General features: G+C 38.5%; 1 protein-coding gene across 5 annotated transcripts in view; it reads left to right on the top strand.

Moving 5' to 3' along the window:
* Positions 1 to 23,194, top strand: part of WDR59 (WD repeat domain 59) — a 61,526-nt gene that overhangs the window by 4,864 nt on the left and 33,468 nt on the right. For 4 of the 5 annotated variants that reach the window (XR_004231588.1, XR_004231587.1, XM_031949998.1 and 1 more), the window contains exons 2-7: positions 4,152 to 4,201; positions 6,236 to 6,371; positions 9,627 to 9,712; positions 13,298 to 13,378; positions 15,319 to 15,356; positions 20,447 to 20,535. Coding sequence is in view for 3 of the 5 variants with exons in the window: in XM_031949998.1 (XP_031805858.1) it covers positions 4,152 to 4,201; positions 6,236 to 6,371; positions 9,627 to 9,712; positions 13,298 to 13,378; positions 15,319 to 15,356; positions 20,447 to 20,535 (480 nt within the window). In the remaining 2 variants the exon portion in view is untranslated. The remainder of the gene's footprint in view (positions 1 to 4,151; positions 4,202 to 6,235; positions 6,372 to 9,626; positions 9,713 to 13,297; positions 13,379 to 15,318; positions 15,357 to 20,446; positions 20,536 to 23,194) is intronic. The other variant, XM_031949997.1, reaches the window with a different exon arrangement.

Genomic DNA, 23,194 nt, shown 5'->3' with positions numbered 1-23,194 from the left:
TTTCTAATAAAAATGACTAGAATCTGAAGGCACCATTTTCATTTTTATTCTCTAGAGAGATGGTGATGCCCAGGGTAAAGTCTGCCAAAGAAAATCACACACCTTCCTCAATATTTCTCATTCATTCAGCATTTGTTGACGCACAGTATGCCAGGGCCTGGAACAAGGTGAAGTTGAGATGAGACATGGTTTTTGTCTTCATTAAGCTTAGTCTAGTTGGAAGACACAAACCTAGACAACTGGGATATACATTATATGATCATGGTTTGTGCAGAAATAGGTTTTAGTTGTCATTTAACCCTTTTACAAATAAGAAAACTGAGGCTTAGACATGTGAAGTGATTCTCCCTGACACAGATAGGTAATGCGCCTTTTATTTAATAGTTTACTGTAAAAGGAAGCTCCCTCTCTAGGAGGAGTTGTGCGCCCAGCAGCCATGATAAGTGTTCAGAGAATATCAGCTAATTTTCAATAAACATTCAGTAAGGGGATGAAGAAGATTGAATACATTAGATCAAAACAGCTCTCCTAGCATCTCTAGTCCCTAATTTGAGAATATTGGATCATGTTATATGAAATTGTCTGATTCTTTTATGCCAGTGTATTTCAGTTCTTGCTTTTCCAGTATGAAATCTGATAATGCAAATATTATAGTCCTTGACCATAGGCCTTGACAAACTGATGTTAAAGAATTGACTTGACTGATTTGCATTGAGTGAATGTTTCTAACATGCATTATTAGAAGAATGAACAGAAAAGTGCTTCCATTTCTTTGACGTTTATTACCATTCTCTCTAGTTCAGCTGGGATGTCAAATAGGAAGGTTTGATATATGTTTTTAATTTTTATTATTTTTAATTAAAGCTTATTTTTCAAAACAGTGGATAATTCTTCAACATTAGTCCTTGCAAAACCCTGTGTTCCAATTTTCCTCTCTTTCTCCCACGCTCTCCCCTAGATGGCAAGTAGTCTAATATATGTTAAATATAGTAGAAATATATGTTAAATCCAATATATGTATACGTATTTATACAATTATCGTGCCGCACAAGAAAAAAAAAAAGAAGCAAAATAAATTGTAAGCAAACAACAACAAAAAAAGTAAAAATGCTATATGGTGTTGCATGCTCTGTTCCCATGGTTCTCTCTCTGGGTGTAGATGGCTCTCTTCATCACTGAACAATTGGAATCGATTTGAATCATTCATTCATTGTTAAAGAGAACCATATCCATCAGAACTGATCATCATATATAATCTTGTTGTTGCCGTGTCCAACGATCTCCTGGTCCTGCTCATTTCACTCAGCATCAGTTTATGTAAGTCTCTTCAGGTGTCTCTGAAATCATCTTGTTCGTGTGTTCACAAGATATGTTTCATAATAAAATTCATCACAATGTTGAATTCATTTTGCTACTACAAATGAGTTATCTTTTCATTTTGAAAACATTTAAAAATAGAAATAGTATTGTTATCCTAGACATAAAGACTAAGGATACTAATCTAAGTTTAGAAAGCATTGAGTGGATCTTCTTGAGCTCTGAGTGGTGGAGGACAGTGGCTTCAATGCCTGGAGTGGGGGACCCCTTGAGGCGAGGCTACCCCTGTGGCTTTTGGGGAGCCTGAGCCTGAGCTGAGGTGAATTTGCATAATGCAGAGTAAGTAAAAAGAGAACTGTCTGTATGGTCTGCGGATCTTCATTTATCAGGGCTTAAATTTTTCCCACCTCTTTTCAAATTCGAGAAATTTTTATATGATCCCCTAGGTATATAGGTACATAAAATAGGCATACAAATCAAGCATTTACTAATGGTAATCATAATTTTGCAATCTCCACATTGAGTTACAAGACTTCATATAGGATAATGAACCACAGTTTTAAGAAGCTACCATATAAATGAATAAATGAAGGGAAAAGCATTTATTAAGTCTTTGTGATTTCAAGCACAGAAGTTACAAATAGAGTTTTAGAGACTCCCTGCTTTAAAGGAGCTCAGTCTCTAATTGGCCATAAAAGATAATCCATCTCCAGGCAGGCAGAAAGGCCTGGACATTCTGGGAGTGCTGCAATGGGGCAGACAGCAAGACCTAGAGATCTTTATAGAGTTATGGTCCTAAGACAAAGGATGGTTAGTGAAACCAAGGTGTTCACTACTCAGATACTGAGAAGACCAATTGAAATTAATTTTTTAAAATCCCAATATTTTCTTCTATACTAAATGTATTTCAAACCTCCAGTTATGGTCATTCTTGAGTTTAGCTTTACTTTAGTCAGTAAGAATTAGACTATGAGTAATACATTTTTATTCCTGCTTATTGTAATGGAAGAGAATATTAGTGTGATAAGTACACTCAAGCCTAGAAGGAGGGTGATGTTAAAAGGAGAGATGCTTTTTCAAAATAGTACAACTATCATTTAATAAGACCAACCTCTGTTACAGTTTGTGGAAATATAAAGCAAAAGACAAAGGTTTTAAAAAAAAAAGTCCCTTCTCTCAAGGAGTTTCTGGTCTCATGAGAGGGGATTCTGTTTGCACATAGATGCTTCCTGTGTTAAGCAGAGCCTCACAACAACCCTGGGAGGTGGGTACTATTGTTATCCCAATTTTACAGGTGAGGAAACTGAGGTCAACAGAAGTTAAATTGACTTGCTCAGAGTCACCCTTTTCAGTGTTTAGGTCTGTATTTGAACTCGGGTCTTTCTGACTATAGGCCCAAAGTTCTATCCACTGTGCCACTAGCTGATAAGTATTAGTACATGGTAGGGAGGGAAGGGGGCAGAGGAGGGATCAGCCCAAGGTATTCTAGAAATAGTTAATAGCAGGAAGAATCTGGGGAGGCTGCATAGAAGAGGTGGCCCCTACTATAAATTACAAATCTTTTCATTGTGTGGAAACTGATGTCTTCTTGCTATCCTACCCTTTGATACTGTTCTCTTACCACCAACTTCTAAGTTTATCAGGCCCCCAGACTCAGGACCAGACTTCCTGTAGAGGCCTTTCATAGCTAGCTGCCCTTGGATTGGCTGCATCACCAGCTGGATTTCTCTTTGCTCACGCCCACAGAATGAAGGCGCACCTGTCAGCCTCTATACAGTTCAGGCCTGAGTCTCTTGTCCCTGGTACTCTGACTTCTTTCTTGAGGTTGTACAACTGTAAAAAACAGCTTCTTTCTAGTCCACCACTTGTGATTATACCCAGATATTCAAAGTGAGATCTTCCTTGATAGTCTCCTAGAAAAGGCATTCAACAGGAGGATAGCAGTAATACAGCTAAAGCCTGCTCAATGCAAGAGGGCTGCTGTGAATGCCGCCAGGAGTAGCAGTATCTAAATTGACTTTCAGGCACAACAGGATTTGAACTTGTCCAAATAGAAGAATCCAGGGCTTTGTAATTGCAGTGATTAAAAGCAACTTCTGACTTTAGTTTGAAGACAGACTTATTTGGTTCAGTGCTTAATTTTGGGAATTGGGTATTGAATGATGAAAGATGCTTCTCTCCAAGAACTGGAGACCACTGTAATGTCCTGGAAACTCTAGATTGAATATGAGCTTTTATTTTGCTAAAATTTAATCTCTGGGGTACCCACTAAGAGGAATTCTTAAGAACTTGGTAACCAAGTGTTTGCTTGATCTTAGATGTACCAAAGATAAGATTTGAATATGACTGACTACCTCTCTGGCACCTAAAATAAATCACGGCCCTTTGAAATTACATTGATGCCTACCTTGTTTGGTGACGTCTGGGTGGAATTTTGGTTCACAGGAGGAGACTTTTCTAATTTCTCTAAATGCATTTGCTAGTCTAGCTTATTTTGTCAAGGTCCTAAGGGCTCCCTATCCTAAGATCTCATCATTAACTCCTTTTTACCTTTTTACGTTATTGTTGAGTATGTGATCAATAACAATTAGAGCTGCCTCTTTTAAAGTTAACTGAAAGATAAAGAGTTTGAGATTCATATTGAGAATATAAGGAGAGAATTAAAAGTTCATCTTTATAAAATCTGATAATTATTAGCCAGAAAGATTTTAGACTCTTGATCTCAGTGATGACAAAGACACAATGAAAAATAATTAAATCTCCTCTATTTGGGGCTTGAGTGATTCTTTTCAGCTCATTTTTAAAATTGAACAATTGTTTATGTTTTTTAACAGGCAACTGCAATGTCTGTAGATTGTCTTGGGCAGCATGCAGTGCTTTCTGGGTAAGTGAGCTCCAAAGTTCTCTTGTTGTATGATTTTTGGGAACAAGAAGTTTCTGATCAAGTGAAGGCTACCTTGTGTTCCCTGCAAGGACTAAGGCTTTGAATTCATGGGGATCATGCTTCTAGAGCTTCTGGAGCCATCCAGCCTGCTTGTTTTATAGAAGAAGAAACTTAGGGGTTATGTGATTGACCCAAAGTCACAGGAGTCAAGCTTTGAATGCAGACCTCCTGATTGCAGATCTGATCCTTTTCCCATTTTCCTATGCTGCCTCCCCACTTCCTAATTTTCATGATCCCTAGGATTCAGAAAGATTTATCTTTTTTTTTTTTTTTAATTCCTGTGCCCACTCTAGTACCTTAGCATGAAACTGTATTTAGTCCTGAAACTAGAAAGTTTAACTAATTTTTACCCGATTTTAGGGTGGGGTAAGTAACTTGTCCAGGGTCATACAGCTAAAAAGTATTAAGGTCTAAGGTTGGTTTTGAACTCAGATCCTCCTAACTCTCTCCACTGAGCCATTCAATTGACCTGCCATTTACTTTTATTAGAGATTCTACTCTTGATCTTCTCACTTCACTTTCTCTTCTTTAACACTGCCCTTCAATCTTCAGTTTCTTTTTCAAAGGGGAAAACATCATCTTATGTACTTGACTTCTCTTCCTGCCCATCTCTTTTATTTGGAGAGAAGTGTCCAAAGCCAAAGCTTGCTCTTAGAAAATCAGAGTTTCTCATTCTCTGAGAGTGTCTTACCATCTTAATGCTCTTTGGAATTTTGCTTGTAGAGCTTGTGCTTCTCTCTCTAGTAATGATCTGATTCTTTAATCTGATAACTCTCATCTGAACTTCTCTTCCCACTTATTTTTATGCTCTTTTAATTTTTTCTTTACTCTTTTTCCTTTAAGTAGGAGCTAATAGTTTTCATACTTTTCTTTGGCAGACCTGCTTATCTTCATGGGTATCTTATGATTCAGAGTTGTTTTTAGCAAAGAGACTGATGTTTACCCAACATGTTTGTGCATGTAGCAAGGAATGTAAATGCACATAACTAACACACTAAAAGTGAAATAGTTGGGGAACAGAATTGAAACACTTAAATTCATTTCTGCCCCTTTCAGTTCCAAACCTTTCAAGCACCTGTTATACATAGTATACACTACTAGGTGCTAGAGATAAAGAGACAAAAAGGAAACAGTTCCTGTCCTCCTGAGGGATATAGGTCATATATACAGATGAAAAATAACAAAATCTTTCAGAACAGCAGAGAGCATTAACATTGTAAGGGGGTAGGGGAATCCAGAAAGCCCTGCTTTGTGAGAATGTTGCTGAGCTGAGTGTTGAACAGAGGGATTCAAGAGATCTAGGGGAGGAAGGACTCACACTCACTAGGTGAGATGTTCTTCCTCACCATAGCCCCTATGAGGGATAGCTTGAAGAGAAAGTTAGGGGTGAAAAATAGAATAATTCATTTATATCAACCTTTTGTGTAGGATGCATATCACTGGCACTCAACATACTTGTTTAATTTTGAGTATAATTTATATTGCTTCTTTCCTCATAATAATCCTTTAATTTGCTTGCTGAAAGATTAAATTTGGTGCCTAAAATAGTCTATTTGCAAGGGAATTTATAGTTTTGTTCCAGGATGTGTGTCTGTCTGTTAAATAGTGTCTTAAGAGTTTGTTTGCTGTTTGCATAGCTCCCATGAGATGAACTTGTCATTTGCCCATAGTGGGCTGCCTTTCAGAGTGGGTAGATAGCACAGAACATGAGTCAGATGCAACCTCATTGTTGCCTTCATGCTGGATTATACCTATATTGGAAGGGCTGCCTTCTAAAATTATGCTGTGACCCAGCTACTTGGTTTCTATTTTGTTCTTTTTATACTCTTAAAATTCTTTGTCCTTTCTGAGGTCTGAAAAATTTTTCTGTTTGGGAGAAGTTTTGAGCCCCTGCCAAGTAGGTCTGGTTTAAAAGCAGACCCTCCACAGCAATCCTAACTCCCTTGCATATATTTGGTACCCTTCCCATTTCAGCCGCCGATTCCTGTACATTGTGAATCTGGATGCCCCATCTGAAGGTCACCGCAAGATCTCTCGTCAGAGCAAATGGGACATTGGGGCTGTGCAGTGGAATCCACATGACAACTACGCACACTACTTTGCAGCTTCGGTGAGTGCACTTTGGCAGCAGGACAAGTTAGTAAACATGAAATGGCAGGGTCTCTGTTCTGAGTGGAGAATGAAACCATCAATTTTCCACGCAGAAAGTCAGTCAGTAGGAAATGAATTTGGATGATATCATTTCCTTCCTAGAGAAGAGTAAGAGAGGCAAATCAAAAACCCAATCAGAGTATTGTCATGGGTGTCCCATTTTGTATCTAGCTTTGAATAGTCATATTTTTCATTCTAAATTTCTTAAAGGAGAATAAATGCTACTCTTTTCATTTGTGTCCCTGTTGGGTGTGTTAATGAGCTTTGAGTTATCTGACTGGCTGATAGAAATGTGCTAAAGATCTCTAATACTTGCCCATTGCTAAGTATTATTGAGATTAGAAAATTTTATTCATTCATTTATTCATCTATTTATATAACATAAACACATATAATATAAACTCAACATAAACACAAAACAAAAAAAATTTCCATATACACAGCAGAATTGAGAGGATTCAACATAAAACCATGAATTTCCATTTCTGACTATTTGCTTTTTTAAGAAGCCGTATAACAAATACTACATGTTGTTTTCAAAGCTAGCCAGCTTTTGTTGTTTGCACTTTTCATTTTTTTTCCTTTCTTGCCCACTCCACTCTAGAGAAGGCTACAATAAAACATAAACATAACACATGATATATGTATATGTTATGCACACATACACATATATACACACACAAAAAAAATACATGTTTCTAGTTATGAATTCTTTCTCTGGAGATGGACAGCATCTTCTTTCATAGATCCAAATCTTTGTATGTTTTTCTAAAATCAACCAGTTCATCATTTCTTAAACAGTAATATTCCACTACAATCATAATACTACAATTTTTTTAGACATTTTCCAATTAAAGGATAGCTATCATTTCAAGCAGTCTGGTAATTGTAAAATAGTCTTCCACTGCATCCAGGCCACATACAGCCCCCTGTTCTTTATCTGTCCAGTGGACCCAGATGATTCTCCAGGAGAAAACGAGGCAAGTGACCCTGCCCAGTCCCAGTCCCCTTCACTCGGATCCGATTAACTTATATGTCCTCGCATCACCTCCCTGCTGCCATGGTGATCTTCAAGAATGAATGATAAAACAACAACACTGTAAAATTAAAACTTGTTTTAATTGGCATTTCATTTCTCTAATCAATAATTATTTAGGGCATTTTTTTCCCCACACAACTATATATGGTTTTCATTTCTTCTTCAAAAACTGCTTGTTCATATCCTTTGGCCATTTGTCATTTGGGGAGAAATTGAAAAAAATTATAATAAATTTTGATTGCTGTCAAATTTATAGATGATTCTATCCTTTTATTGAGGGAAGCAAGTACATAAATAAATATGAAAGATGTCTTTACAGGAAAAGGAAGCGATGTCTAAGGGTGAGCAAGCTTCTTTTCTTCTGTTTAGTGAACCCAAGAGTCTCTGCCCACTTACTGGGCGACCTTGGCTAGAGCACTATTTACTCAAGTCTCTTAGTTTCCTTTTGTCTAAAGTAAGGTCCCATCCAGATCTATAGGACAGTTAAACGTCTTAACGTTGCTTTTTTGCCAAGGTGAGGAGAATGTTAGGAAATCCCTTCTGGATTAGTTGCAGGTAACCAGGGAATGGAATCAATTTATAGTGCTGCCTGGGATGAAATCTTTTGATATTGTCAGCTAGTGAAGAGACAGAGAGCATGTGAGAAAGGAAAGAAGAGTGATTCTGTTTTAGCTACAGAAAAAACAAAGAGCTTCTCTTACAAACCACTCCCTGAAAAGTTGGGTGTCCTGTCAGAAGAGAAGAGGAGAATTAGCTTATTACCTTTCCTTTTTACTCCTTTGCCCAGCTTCTTGTTACATTGGAAGAGTACTGTCTTGTCATCTTCTCTCATTAGTCCTTTAGTTCTCTGCTTTATTCTCATCCAGGTCATTGTCCCAACCTCTTTTTATTGGACTTAAATGTATTATCATTCTATTTGCCACTGAAGATGCTGGCCCCTGAAAGGAGTTGAGACATGTCTTACCTCAGGACTGAACATCTACCTTGTTGCTGTGTTTTATTTTTTTAAATAATATTTTACTTTCCCCCAATTACATGTAAAAATAATTTTTAACACATTTCTTTTAATTTCGAGTTACAGATTCTATCCCTTTCTACCTCTTCTGCCTCTTCCCTGAGACTATAAGTAATCTGATACAAGTTATCCTCCCTTTTTTCAGAGGAGCTTTGGAGCTTCAGAAGAACTTGGGCATCTGTCTGCAGGCTGGATGCAGATGGGCTCACCCCAGTTGTCAGCTCACTCTCCAGCCTCCCTTTGTGGGAAAATCTAAAGTGAGGTCTTTGAGAGCCCCAGCTGCTACTGTTACTGCTGCTCCTTTTAAAAACAGTCACAGTCATCTTTGAAGTTTATTTTCTGCAGTTGTGGCTCCTCTGTAGCCAATATTTCTTTGCCTCTGTCCTGATTGAAGTGCCGATGTAATATTTTGGTGAATTTTAAGGGTTCTGCTTATTCCTTCTTCCTGGGAATGTCTTTTAGGTTGTTTCCCTTCTTCACTCCCTGCCTCAGTGGTACTTTGTACAGTACTGTATAACAGTGTAGGTGAAAATCATGACCTTTGTAGAGTGAGAGTGGGAGAAGGAGAGCTATTAACTGGAAAAGTGAGTGTAGGTCATGGCAGCCAGTGCTGAATTGTGTACCTGAGTACTATAACTTTGGAGGGGAAATGACTTTTACAGGGCTCTGGTATTTAATTTCTGTGGACATGTTATTTTCCTCCAAAAAATGTATTAAAGACAAAAGCAAACAAAGGTAAGTGGTGCCTTCCTTCCTGTTCTGAAACCCTTAGTTGTATCTCCCTACTTGCTTCAGTGAATCTCTGACCTCGTCAGTATGAGTAGTCTCTAGGCACAACTTCTTACTGTGTGTGACTCCTGGCCGTGTCCTCTGTGGGAAGGACTGGTGGGACTTGTAGATTAGCTGTCTGTAATCCCTCACCCTCGCTACAGAAAAGCTGGGGAGGAAATTTGTTCTGGGTATTATTAGCTCTACCTACATTGGATTTTTTCCCCTTTCTTGTGAGATTAGACTATTGAAAGGTTTTTAAGCTTTCTTGGCCAGTTTTCTGCTTAGCTTTCTCTTTTCATTTATTGCACATTAGAGCTTTCCTAAGCCTGGTGACACAATGATTTGAACATTTTGACATGACTTACCTTATTTCTTCTGTTTGATTTCAGAGCAATCAGCGGGTCGATCTTTACAAGTGGAAAGATGGCAGTGGGGAAGTTGGCACAGCACTACAGGGGCATACCAGGGTGATCAGGTAGGTAGCAGAAGGTCTGTGGCTTATTGGGCCGTGATTTGTCATTTTGATTCCGCATTAGACATAGCACATACCCTCTCTGCTGGAGCTTTTTGTCGAGTGATCCCAAGAGCTTGCAGTACCATCACCCTATTTGTCACAGTTCTCAGGGGAACCAAACTGAAAGACTGCCATCCTCCCACGGTTCCAGCTTGAGCATCTGTTTAGTGTTAGCCTTGGATGGCTGATAGGACTTTAGCATTCCCCAAGGTGAGGGCATTCTTACAGAAAATCAGCCAGTGCTTGGGAACCAGCATTAGAGGGACTGTTGTGCCATTTCCCTGAAGAGCTCAGATAGGTACAACCTCTTTCAGAATAAAAGATGAAAGCCACGTCTTGTATGGGAGTGGGAGGAAGTTGAATGAAGTCTCTGTCCAAAGATATACCGAAAGGATCAGAAAGCAAGAGACTGTTCTTTCATCTATTTAAGTGTTTAAAAAATTGACTGTGCTCTCTGGAAGGAGATCCATTAGCCACATGCAGACATTCTCTAGCTTGTTATATCCCAACTTGGTTCCAGATTATTTTCTCCAGTTCCTCCCATTGATCCCGGTTGGGGATGGAGAAAGCCGGTTTGGGAAGTGTGTTTCCATAAATGTGTGATGTCCCAAAGGCAACCTTGGGATAGGTAGATAAGGTTAGATTTCCACAGAGGGCAATCTGGCATTTCTCCAGTGCCCTGTTCAATAGCCATTTGGGTGTTGGGGGAGGCTAAAGGATAGCAGAAATTGGATACTTTTCGAAAATTATTTGTCATTCATTTTAGTAATTTTTTTTGTTTTTGAGGACTTCTTACCCCTAGATTTCATAAACCTCTTGGGATTAGATTTCATGGGATTGGTGAACATGAATGGGAAAAAATATTACCTCTTTCATTACTTTTTTTTTTCCCCAAATATCAATGTAAGCAACAAACTTTCTTCTAAGAAGGGCTATATAGGCTTCAGTTTGCCAGCAGGATCTTTTATGGAAAGAAATGATTAAGAAGCTTGGTCTTGAGGTTATCCTGCTTTAGCATTGGATGCTGGATCCAATGCAGAGCTAGTAGTACTGGCAGGTAAAGCTGAACCAGAAGTTTAGGTGGACAGAAGTGTGCAAAGAAGCATTATACAAGAGAGGTATTACTGTTGTATTGTTTTATCTGTTTAAACAAATAAAATGTGCTGAACCAAGCCAGCTAATTTTTAAATACAATTTCCAAGTATTTGTCTGCCCTAGCTAAAAGTTAAAAATTGTGCTGCTTGTGTCTCTACTGGGCCTATACCCCAAAGAGATACTAAAAAAGGGAAAGGGACCTGTATGTGCCAAAATGTTTGTGGCAGCCCTGTTTGTAGTGGCCAGAAGCTGGAAAATGAATGGATGCCCATCAATTGGAGAATGGTTGAGTAAATTGTGGTATATGAATGTTATGGAATATTATTGTTCTGTAAGAAATGACCAGCAGGACGAATACAGAGATGCTGAGCGAAATGAGCAGAACCAGGAAATCATTATATACCTCAACAGCGATACTGTATGAGGATGTATTCTGATGGAAGTGGATTTCTTCAACAAAGACAAGATCTAACAGTTTCAATTGATCAAGGATGGACAGAAGCAGCTATACCCAAAGAAAGAACACTAGGAAATGAATGTAAACTGCTTGCATTTTTGTTCTTCTTCCCAGGTTATTTATACCTTCTAAATCCAATTCTCCCTGAGCAACAAAAAAACTGTTCAGTTCTGCACACATATATTGTATCCAAGATCTACTGTAATCTATTTAATATGTATAGGACTGCTTGCCATCTTTGGAGAGAGGGCGGAGGGAGGGAGGGGAAAAATCGGAACAGAAGTGAGTGCAAGGGATAATGTTGTAAAAAATTACCCTGGCATAGGTTCTGTCAATAAAAAGTTATTTAATTAAAGAAAAATAAAATAAAATAAAAATTTAAAAAAAAAAAAAAATTGTGCTGCTTCTTTCGCAGCGCCACCCTCTGGCATTTCACAGAATAAAAGACTCAGAATTGGAAGGGTGTTAAGAATCCACTTCATACCTAGGCAATGATTGCCTCATACATTATTAAGTGCTCATCCAGTTTTTCTTGAAGATCTCCAGTGAGGAGGAGCTCACTAACTCCTAAGGTTCTACCTCAATTTCCCTTTTTGTACCTTCTTCTCCCTTGGGGAGAAAAAATTCTAATTCTTCCTACATATAACAACCTTTATTTTATTTTAAATTTTAAAATGCTAGGAAATTTGTGTGTTTAATTGAAGTTTATTTTCAAAACATATGTAAGGATAATTTTTCAATATTGACTCTTGAAAAATCTTGAGTTCCAATCCCTGCCCCCCCTTCTCTTTACTCTCCTCCCTAAAATGGTATGTAATCCAGTATTTTGAAGACAGCTGTCATATCCCTCCAGTTTTTTCTTCTCCAAGCTAATTCTCAGTACTTCAGCTGACCAAAATTAGAGGCCCTTCTCTGTCCTGCTTGATTTTCCTCTGTATGTTTTTCAATTTATTGATGTCTTTCCTAACATAAGCTCTGATTTCAAAAATTATTGTCCAGTAGAAACTTCAGACTTTCGCCTATACCATATGATACACTTGGAGAATGGAATTTTCTTTTTTTTTTGAAAATTTTTCAATAGCATTTTATTTTTCCAAATACATGTAAATATGGTTTTCAAAATTCATTTTTATAAGACTTTGTGTTCCAATTTTTTCTTCTTTCATTATCTCCTCCCTCCCCAAAAGAGCAAGCAGTCTGATATAGTTTAAGTGCAATATTTTTGAACATATTTTCATATTTGTTTTGCAAGAAAAATCAAACCAAAAGGGAAAAAACCATGAGAAAGGAAAAATAACAAAACAAAACCAAAGGTGAAATACATTTAAAAAAAAAAGAAAGAAAAAATAGTATCCTCCACATTGTTGAGAAGATCCAAGTCCATCACAACTGATCATCACCTAATCTTCTAGTTGTTGTATATAATGTTCTCTTGGTTCTGCTTATTTCACTCAGCATCAGTTCATGTAAGTCTTTCTGGATTTTTCTGAAATTGACCTGCTTGTCATTTCTTAGAGGAAAATGAAATTTTCTGGCATTAAAAATAAGTACATTTTTCAAAAGGAATATTGAAAAATATCCCTCAAGTAAACACACACCCTATCCCACATGTGTTATAGCTTGCCTTTCCCATCCCTAGTCTTGGTTGTATTTAAGGTTTCTAAGTGTTAATAATCTTTTTTTTTTTTTAAGTGTTAATAATCTTGTCTCTACTTCAAAGAGTGCCTGGATTTTACTCAGAGGAACTATAAAATCCTCTTCCCTTCTTGTCCCCTTCCTCCCCCTTTTTTTTAAACAAAAATAGTAGGCAGTTGGAGTAGCTGGGAATCACAGGGAGTGGATCTGCAAGTTAGAGGCCTCTTTGAGGTCTAGTTCTTTCCCAACGATACTTTGGAGACAGGGCTGCAGAAAGATGGTGGCTTTTTGGAGCCTCATAAAATCTGACTCTGACTAATCCTGCCACTCCTTGTGTTGTTTGTCTCTTGCATTCTCAGTGACTTGGACTGGGCTGTGTTCGAGCCAGACTTGCTGGTTACCAGCTCTGTGGACACCTACATCTACATTTGGGATATCAAGTAAGAACAAGTAGGAGGCATTCTTTTATTATGGAACTTTTGGGGCCAGGGACTTTGAGAGAATGTGACCCTTATTTGCAAATTTTTATTGATGGCCTTTTGTCATCATGTCACAATTTTTTCTAAGTATGGGGAAGCGTCTTTCTTGTTGAATCCTTCTCCTCCCCCCCCCCCCCCCCCCCCCCCCCCCCCAAAATAAAATAACCCAAGTTATAGTGATAGAATCTGACAATATAGCCTAGTGGTTCCTAAACTTCTAAGGAAGAAAATTAGGATTTTCCAATAATTTCAATTCTGGCTTTCTTCTAACAATTATTTCATTTATATTACTGTAGTTATTGTGGTTAAATTTTTTTTTTGTTTTGTTAGCATATTTCACTGGTTAAGTTCTTACAGACTCATTTCTTTGCTTTCACCATTTTAGTCATATCTAATTGTAAATAGTGTTCCAGGCACTCATATATCATGTTCAGCTTTACCCTAGGTCATGGACACCCTTTTTGTTTCTTCTAGGGTATCACAGAGTATTTCTAGGAATGTTTTTGTGGACATCGGGTCTTTGTTTCTACCTTTGACTTGGTATATTCTTAGCCCTGGGATTGTGGGATCAATTTAAGAATTTTTTTTGAATAATTCCAAATTGGTATCTAGAATAAATGCATCAGTACACAGCCCCACTGTCAGTTTGTAGTGTTCCTGTCTTTCCACACTTTTCCGATAGGACTGATACAAGAAATTTGGGGGGGATAGACCTGTTCACCATCATTCCTTTAAATTAGCCAAGCTTAAAATTACATAGTAGGCTATATGCACAATTCTAACTTTGGATAAATGGCTCTGAAATGTCTTCTCTCTAGCATGGCAGGAGGTGAAATTTGTTGTACTCTGCAGAGCCTAGCAATGGGAACAGATGCTTGTTCTCTATCTCTCCTGGACCAGGGGAAAAAAGGAAGAGAAGGGAAAGAGGGTCTCATTGTTTTTTATATTTAGAATAAGGGGACTCTGCTGAGCTGGGGGCAAAGCCCTGGGGGCAAAACCTGGGCTAGTCTGCTGTGGCCAGGGCCTATGCCTGTCTTTCTGGCTTTCTCCTGCCCCTTATGTAAATAAGTAAAGCACTTCCAGGTATGCTTTGGAAAAGGGTGATCATGATAGAATGTAGAAGCCAGGGAAACAAAAAAGAGGAAAGAGAAAAAGATGTAGAGAAACTGAAATTTGAGGAACCAGACTTTGGAGAAAATTGCTCTTGTATACTCAAAAAGTTTCATTCTAAAATGATAGATTAATTTTGCTTTCTCCAGACCCAGCGTGTGTGTATGTCCATATATATATATGTGTGTGTGTTGTCTTTGAGTAAGGATCTTTGAGTCTTAGAATACTGCCTCACTTTTAGCATTGTCGTTTGGTATAGAAGTTGTCCTATATGTTTGGTCTGAGAGGTCAGATGTAAGACTTCCTTTCTCTCTGTGAGTTGGCTAGGTTCACTTTTGTGCCCAGAAAGCTTTTTATTCTCGGTTAAAGGGTTGTTTGGAAGCTTCATGTAGGGTCACGCTTCATTGGTAGTCATCTCATTGCTACTGTGAGAAATGACACCATAGAGGGACTGTTTTGGCTTCTCCCTGTACATCAGGGTCACCCAGGCTCTGCTGAATCATGAGACTTCACCTTGGATATGGTTGACTGTTTTGAAATTCAGACCTAGAAAAAGTTGTAGCTGACTGAGAAATGAGAAAGTTCAGTAACTCATTTGATATGGAGGAAAGGGGGTGCTTTTTTGCAGCAAGATGACTTTCTCATTTTGTGCTAGAGAGCTTTTATCTAATTCATCCTAAGTTCCCATTGGGTAGAAAGTGAATAGCACTCACAAAAGACATCTAGGCTACTGGAAATAAGCTTCAAATGGCAAAAGGATCAATATATGATTTGGGACTTCTGTGTTTCAGAGACACAAGGAAACCTACTGTTGCACTGTCTGCTGTAGGTGAGTACTTACTCCTGTTGTTTGATGTCCATACATTATACTGCTCTTCCTTCATTCCATTATTTTTGTGCTCTTTATATTGGATCATTCAGCTGACTAGGTGCCTCCCTACCTCATCACTCTACTGCTTGGGTGAGATGGCGGTGGCTTGAGGCTCGGCCTACACTGCTCTTAAGGCTTTCAGGGTACTAGGACAAAGAAGCTTTCTGAGGCTATGTCAGAAGAGGTTTAGGAATCCTAAGACAGCAACATCTAGTTTTGAAACTGTTTCTGATTGTCAGTGTCTCCCTTTTGTGTGGGGTACTTGAGTAGAGTACCCCACTGTCATGCTGAATAGGGGAATCCTACTTTATTTAGCATTTCTTCCCCAACAGATCTATGGTTCTCTCTCAAGGAGAATGCACCTTCTTCAGATTTTGAGAGATTTCACCCCCTTTCTCTAACGAGGCCAGAAATTCAGTTATATTTGGGGATAGTGACTGTCTATGTAGGGCACGTTAAAGGTAAACTTCTTGAAGAACAGGGTCTATACCATTTGTAGTTTTGTTTCCTCAGTATCTAACAGAATACCTTGAGAGAAGCAGGACCTTCATGTTTTTTTTTTTTAATTGAATTTTATTGGTGGAGGTGCTTCTTCTGCTGACAGGAGCCAGCCCTTTCTGCTTTAGTAGAGAAGCCTTTCTTCAAAGAAGACTTCAAAAAAGTCACATGGTGACTGACATTGTGATATAAGCCTTTCCAAACCTAGCTGAACAAGCCATCAGACAAGAGATGCATGAATTGTCACAATTTTGAAGATTTTATGTTTTGGTATGGGGCCTGACAGAATGTGCACATTGCAGACATAATTCTTAAAAATTCCGGGTTACCTAAGTGTGGTGTGGAGCTGCAGTGTTACTAAGTCCATAACAAGTGACATATGGCACCTAAAAAAACTTGTGTATAACTGGGCAGTACATACTTAACAGTACTTAAACTTCTCTGACTTCTTGGCCAAGCCAGTCTTTGAATTTAAAGTCAAGTAATATTGGTCAAATCCTAAAAGTTTTTTCTTAATGGTTTTTTAAACTGTGGTTACCTATCCCCTCCCACCCTTTTAATTTAACTATCTCAAGTGATTACTCTTGTTACTACAGCTTCAGTGTAAGCTTCTTGAGGGCTGGAACTACAATCATTTCTGTTATTTTACAAAATACATTCCTTCAAAGCTCCATGCTATGCAAAATTGCACAATAACTACAAGAATTTTTGGGGAAATGGGATTGGGGAATAACACTCAAAAGTTTCATCAGTGACACATTTTTAAAAAGATAGAAACTTTCCTTACAGAAGGCAGTTATACTGCTTTTAATACAATTTCATTTTTGGTTTTAATTTTTTTATTATGAACTTACAAATGCCAAAAGCCCATGAGCATTTCATATACCAAATATAACACACACAAAAATTTATATATCATGGAATCTACATTTCATACTGTTTCCTTTTTTAAAAAAGTACATATAGCTAAATTAATCCATTACTTTCAGAACTGTCCTGCTAGTCTGTACTTCTTTTTGAATTACTTTCTACACTCCTTTGTGCACTTTAAAAAATGTTTCATTGTCTATCCTTTTTTTTCCCCTTCCCTTTCTCAACTCTTCCCCCACCTCCAAAAAACACAACCTTATAACAAGTAAGCATAGGCAATAACACAAATCAATGGGATGGCCCAGTCCTGATGGCTTGATTGAGTCCCTTTCCTGTTCTGTCTGGGAGGTAGCAAACTTGTTCCATCTTAAGTCCTCTGGAGAGCTAATTGGTCATTGCTTTAATTACAGTTCTCAGCTCTTAACAAAGTTGTTTTTCTTTACAATATTATCTACTGTGGCTGTGGATAAAGAATGAGAATTGGTGTCAGAAAGACCTGAAGTCAAATATAGCCTCAGTTGCTTACTAGTTGTGTGAGCCTGAGTAAATCATTTAACTTTCCTTAGTCTTAGTTTTTCATCTGTATAATAAGGATAATAACAGTATCTACTTCCTTAGTTATTGTAAAGATCAAATTAATTAACATTTAAAGTATTTTTCAAACCTTAGTGCTACATAAATATTAGCTATAATTATTATTAATCATCTAAAGCTCTAGCTACCCTTTTCTTTGTATTTGTATATTCTTTGCACTTTTCTTGTGCACTTTTTTTTCTTTCCTCTCTTATAATGCTTAACATAACCAGTCTACTCTTAGTCCTGTTTTTAACTCCCTAAAGGACCTTTGAAGATATTGAATTTATGAAAGGGCACTTAATTCTTCTCTCTTTATTAGAATGGAGAGCCTCGTGTATCATACAGCCCCTTTTAAGGAGTCAAATAAATTTACCTTTCTAGATTTTTCTTAAATTTTGTTTTTTATAGTTCCTTCTCAGCACTAGAATTTCCTTCAGAATGCTTACAAGTTTCCTATTCCATTCAAGGTCCATTTTTTGTCTTTTAGAAAACTTTGCAGAATAAATTATTCTTTTTTTTTTGTATAGCTTTTTATTTACAAGATATATGTATGGGTAATTTTTCAGCATTGACAATTGCAAAACCTTTTGTTCCAATTTTTACTTTTCTCTTTCCCCCACCCCTTCCCCAGATGTCAGGTTGACCAATACGTGTTAAACATGTTAAAGCATTAGTTAAAATTCAATATATGTGTACATGTCCATACAGTTATTTTGCTGTACAAGAAGAATTGGATTTTGAAATAGTGTACAATTAGCCTGTGAAGGAAATCAAAAATGCAGGCGGCAAAAATACAGGGATTGGGAATTCTATGTAATGGTTCATAGTCATCTCTCAGAGTTCTTTCTCTGGGTGTAGCTGGTTCAATTCATTACTGCTCTATTAGAACTGATTTGGTTCATCCCATCACCGAAGAGGACCACATCCTTCAGAATTGATCATTGTATAGTATTGTTGTTGAATTATACAATGATCTCCTGGTTCTGCTCACTTCACTCAGCATCAGTTCATGGAGAGAGGTCTCTCTAGACCTCTCTGAAATCATCCTACTGGTCATTTCTTACAGAACAATAATATTCCATAATATTCATATACCACAATTTATTTAGCCATTCTCCAATTGATGGGCATCCACTCTGTTTCCAATTTCTGGCCACTACAAAGAGGGCTGCCACAAACAGAACAAATTATTCTTGATTATAAATCCGTATCTTTCCTCTTATGGAGCTTTGCAAAATAAAATTTCTTCTTATTTCCCTTTCTTTTTTCTTTCTTCCTCCCTTTTTTCTTTCTTCCCTCCTCCCTGCTTCCTCCTCCTTTCCTCCTTTCTCCCTCCCTTTTTTCCTTCCTTCTTTCCTTACTCCCTCCCCCCCATCCATTTTTTCTTTTCTTTCTTTCTCTTTCTTTTCTCTTTCCCAACAATAGTAGAACTTCTCCTTGTGCTTTGGCAAATTTTCCTGGGTCTAAATTTTCTCCAAAACTTCTAGAGTTTTAGCTTCTTGACCATGGGTGGGAAAAGCCTCAAGTGAGAAGATTTTTGCTTTCTTTACTTCTTCATCATGCTGTTTGTGAGTTACCCTGAGAAAATTGTCATCTTGGAAATTGTGAACTATCCTATGCTCAGATGAAGTTCTTTTGCTTTGGTTCTTTCTGAGTAGAGAAAGGGGTGTCCTTTTAACTTTAAAAATGTTCAGTTAGTATCTTAATCCTTGTTGTAGCCCATGTTCTATATACTCTGGGATCAGGCTAGCTGTCATATCAAAACCCTGTATTTACCTATATTCTCACTGGATTTTTGTAGCAATTCTGTGCTAAGGCAGCATTCACTGTCATTCTTTAGAAGCCGAGACTTGGAGAGAATAAGAGATCTGTGTTGGCAGCTTTGTACTGCTCTTGTTAATATAAGGCTTTATTCTGTCTTTCATTCTGTCTCTATACTATTGAACAATTTCAAATGAAGATTGACAGAAATGAAAACTTGGAACCTAGAGAGTCAAAATTCAGTATCTCTGGGCAGAAGCATGATTTGTGCCTTAACTTTTTAATTTAGATTGAGTTCTCAATCATTGATCCATCCCATGTTCTGTGGACTTGTTCTATCAGAGCTTTGTACCTGAAGTGATTTTATTTAGGAATGAGCTACAGGAGAAGGAAAATATTGAAGCAGTGACATGATTGATGTGTACCAGAGATGTGACATGTGTTGGAACTCTTATTTTATAGGTTAGCTTGTCATTTTTTGGGTAGAGGATGAATTCTTTTCTTTTTAACTTTATTTTAAATAAGTTTGTAATAGCTTTTTCTTTTTCAGAATACGTGCAAAGATAGTTTTCAACATTCAACCTTAGAATGAATTTTTTTCTGAGAGCCAACCCAAAGGCTCTTGTGCCTTGGTTTTCTCAGTAGAGACTGGATTTTTCCTAATGGTTGAGTCCTGTGGGCCCTTGAGCAGCTTTTTAATTGCTATGTCCCTGTGTTGGCAGAGTGGAGAAAGGGACTGCCTGACGCTGGGTTTTTTTTCCTCCTTTATCTGGCTTGAAGCAATAGCAGTGACTATGCTTTGCCCTGGTGGCACACAGTGCCCTCTACATAGTACATAGTTGGAGCTTCACTAGTTGCTGAATTGAATTGGTGTAGAGTGGAATACCTGGGTATCCCATATAAACCTCTGTTTCCATTTGAGAGATGGGGTGAACATCTGTGTGTGCTTCTTCTGAGCCCATGCTTTAGTGCCCTCCCTCCTGCCCCCGAGCAGGAGTCTGATTGGGAGGCCTCTAGGAAGGATGACTGTTGGATGAGTTGTCCCAAATGAGCAGTACTGTGAGTCTGTAGTAAAACCATCCTTTCTAACTGGTTCTACTGCCAGATTACCTTGAGGTTTATTTTTCTCTTGCGTGAGTTCCCACTTAAATCCCTATGATTCTTTTCCCATGACTTAACTTCCTTGGGGCCTCATTTCATCTTTAAATGGTTCATTTGGTGCCTGCATAAAAGAACCTGACCCTGAAGGAATTTTTGTGGCTCTTGAGCCAACTGTGCTACAGGACAGCAACTTACTGAATGGGCCTCTTTTCTTTGCCCTCACCCCTGATTTTCCTGTTCAGCGGGTGCCTCACAGGTGAAATGGAATAAGAAGAATGCTCACTGTCTTGCCACCAGTCATGATGGGGATGTTCGGATATGGGACAAACGGGTGAGTTACCTCTTCACAGTCATTCTGCAGCCATCACTATACTTGACCATGTAGGTGAATGATAACAGTTGATGTTTAGATAATGCTGTAGGATTTACCAAATGCCTTATATATTTTATTTATTTCTCTCATGTTAAGAGAGATGCAATGAGTATTATTCCCATTTTACTGATAAAAAAACTGAAGCATCAGGAGGGTGAAGTAAATTCCCCAGAATTATACAGCTAGTAAGTGTCAGAGGTGGATAAGAAGGTTCTGTGAGCAGTTAATGAGTCGTTCAATTATTTTAATTTTTTCTGACTCTTTATAACTGTACTGGAGGTTTTCTTGGCAGAGATATTGGAGTGGTTTACCATTTCCTTTTCCACTTCATTTTACAGATGAGGAAACTGAGACAAACTGGGTAAAGTGACTTGTCCAGGGTCACACAGCTAGAAAGTTTGAACTCCGGTCTTCCGTACTCCAGGCCTAATATTCTATTCACTGTGTCACCTACCTGTCCCAGTTAAAAAATACTAGATGTCATATGCATTGTGGATATTGCATTGTGAGCTCAGTGTGGAAAGAAGTTGTTTTCCAGCCCAGATTAGTGATAAGCTAAAATAGAGACAATGGATAGAAAAATAGTGGAAAATGGTTACAAGTTGAAGATCTTAATCCCTGTTACTTTTTAAAATAATACTTCACTTATATGTCATGTTGCAATTTGAAAAACATCTCATTTTCTTCTCCCAGCAGCCCTGGGTGAAGGGTGAGATAAGTGTGGGCTTCATTTGTCAGATGAGGATGGATATCAGATAAATTAAGTAACATATGGTAGTTCCCACAGTATTCAGTAATGCAGTCAGAACCCAAATCTGGGTCTTTTAAAAACTTCTGATTTTTAGTAGTTGTCTTTTATTTATTCAGAGTATTCCTTTCCTGGACTCTCTCCTTTTTCCCTCCTCACCTAGGGAATCTTCTCTTGTAACAAAGAATAAAAAAGAGGAATAGAGAAAAGTTATTCAGAAATGCAGCCAGTAGTTGACAGAGAGAACCAGAATTACTATAAACAATCTGGAAGCCTGGCTGCTCTTTGCAGCAAACAGGGAGGTGCATTGATAGGATTATAAGTGGACTTTTTGATTTTGATTAGGACTTGTGGAGGTCTCTGGTAGAATCTGACCTGAAGTCTTTGCATTAACTAAACCATCATAATTCCATAGTTACTGAAAGCCAAGTTAAAATGTTAAACCCCTGGGTTATATTTCCCCTATAAAAGATCTACTCTATGTAATTCCCATGCTAACTTTTTTTAGGGTGCTAAGCCCTTTGTAGAGTTAGCCTGCCAGTCAATTGTGAAACCTCTCCCCGTCTCCCCCATATACACACACTTGTCATGCCTTAATGACTTCTCCTTTCTGGTGTAAAATCCCTTTTCTTTGCTAAAAACCCTTATGGATTTAGCCTGCTATTAGCAATGTCATAAAATCTTTGAAAATCTTTGCCCTTTGCTTTGAAAAAAAAAAAAACAAACAGAAAAAGAAATGTAGCCAATGCATCCCCCAAGCTTGATAGTCTCTTTAGTATGTCCAATAGCTCCCCTTGTTTGGAAAGAATCAGTAAGTTAGTAGGTATTTATTAGAAATTGATTCTTATGTACTAGGCCCTGTGCTGGGCACCAGACATGTAAGTACAAAGAATGAAACAATCCCCTCATAAGGAACTTATATTTTAATGGTGGAGAAAACTATCATTAAAAATAATGTGCATCATAAGGCATAGGTATGCAGGGATGCATCCTGGGTGTATGGGAAGGCCAGGGCAAAGGCATGGAGTTGAGAAAAACGGCATGTGCCCAAGGAACAAAGATCCCTGAGTCATGTCTCCCCAATAAGGAGGCATTCTGTGGGTGGTATCCTGCTGGCAGAGGAGACTGAGGAGGAGCAGGCAGGGGGTGGGAGGCTGTGTCCTGAGGAGGACGGGTATCAGCCTTCCCTGTAGCCCCATCTTTGGACTGAGCTCAGTGTTGTTTTACTCCAGCACTCAGTTTAGTCAATTGGGAGAACAAATTGTGTCTCCAAATTGAGATCATTTACTTTGCTTCCTGCAGACAGCCTTCTGATCCCTGCTCCCTGAGGGTAGCCAGTAGTTCTCAGGACTCATTCAGCTGAGACCCTTCCCCAGAAGACTGGTGGGGGGAGGAGAATGTCTGGGCAGGCAGAACATGCATGGAGCTTGAATTCTCCTGGAGTCTGGATATCCCATCTGCCTAAAAATAGTCTGTGGATCACATGCTTTCTCTACAGCAGCCCCTGAAAGCGTTGGGCGTGTAGGAGACAGCAGGTCCTAGGCTGCTGCGTCGGGAGCTCTCCTGGAAGTTTGGTTGTCTCTGAGTAACATGGAGTGTGCCAGAGGTTCCACAGTGGGAAGAAGGGGACTTTACTGATAGCCAGGGTGAGGAGGACCCATGTCTGAAGCCTCAAGCTTACTATTGTGAGGGTGGGTAGAGGTGGGAGGAGAGAGGGGGGATAGATGGGTCAATTTATTAAGCAGAGAAGGGGAAGGAATGAACATTTCCTTCCCCACCAGGAGTCTTGGTGAGCCGTGGAGACAGGAAAAAGAGATTTGGTCAAAGGCAAGGTGGGGAAGATGGGTTGAAGAAATGGGGAAATCACCT

The sequence above is a fragment of the Sarcophilus harrisii genome, chromosome 2 (genome assembly GCF_902635505.1).
Source record: "Sarcophilus harrisii chromosome 2, mSarHar1.11, whole genome shotgun sequence".
NCBI lineage: Eukaryota > Metazoa > Chordata > Mammalia > Dasyuromorphia > Dasyuridae > Sarcophilus > Sarcophilus harrisii.
The sequence above is the reverse complement of the archived record's forward strand: the minus strand, read 5'-3'. Positions and strand labels throughout refer to the sequence as shown.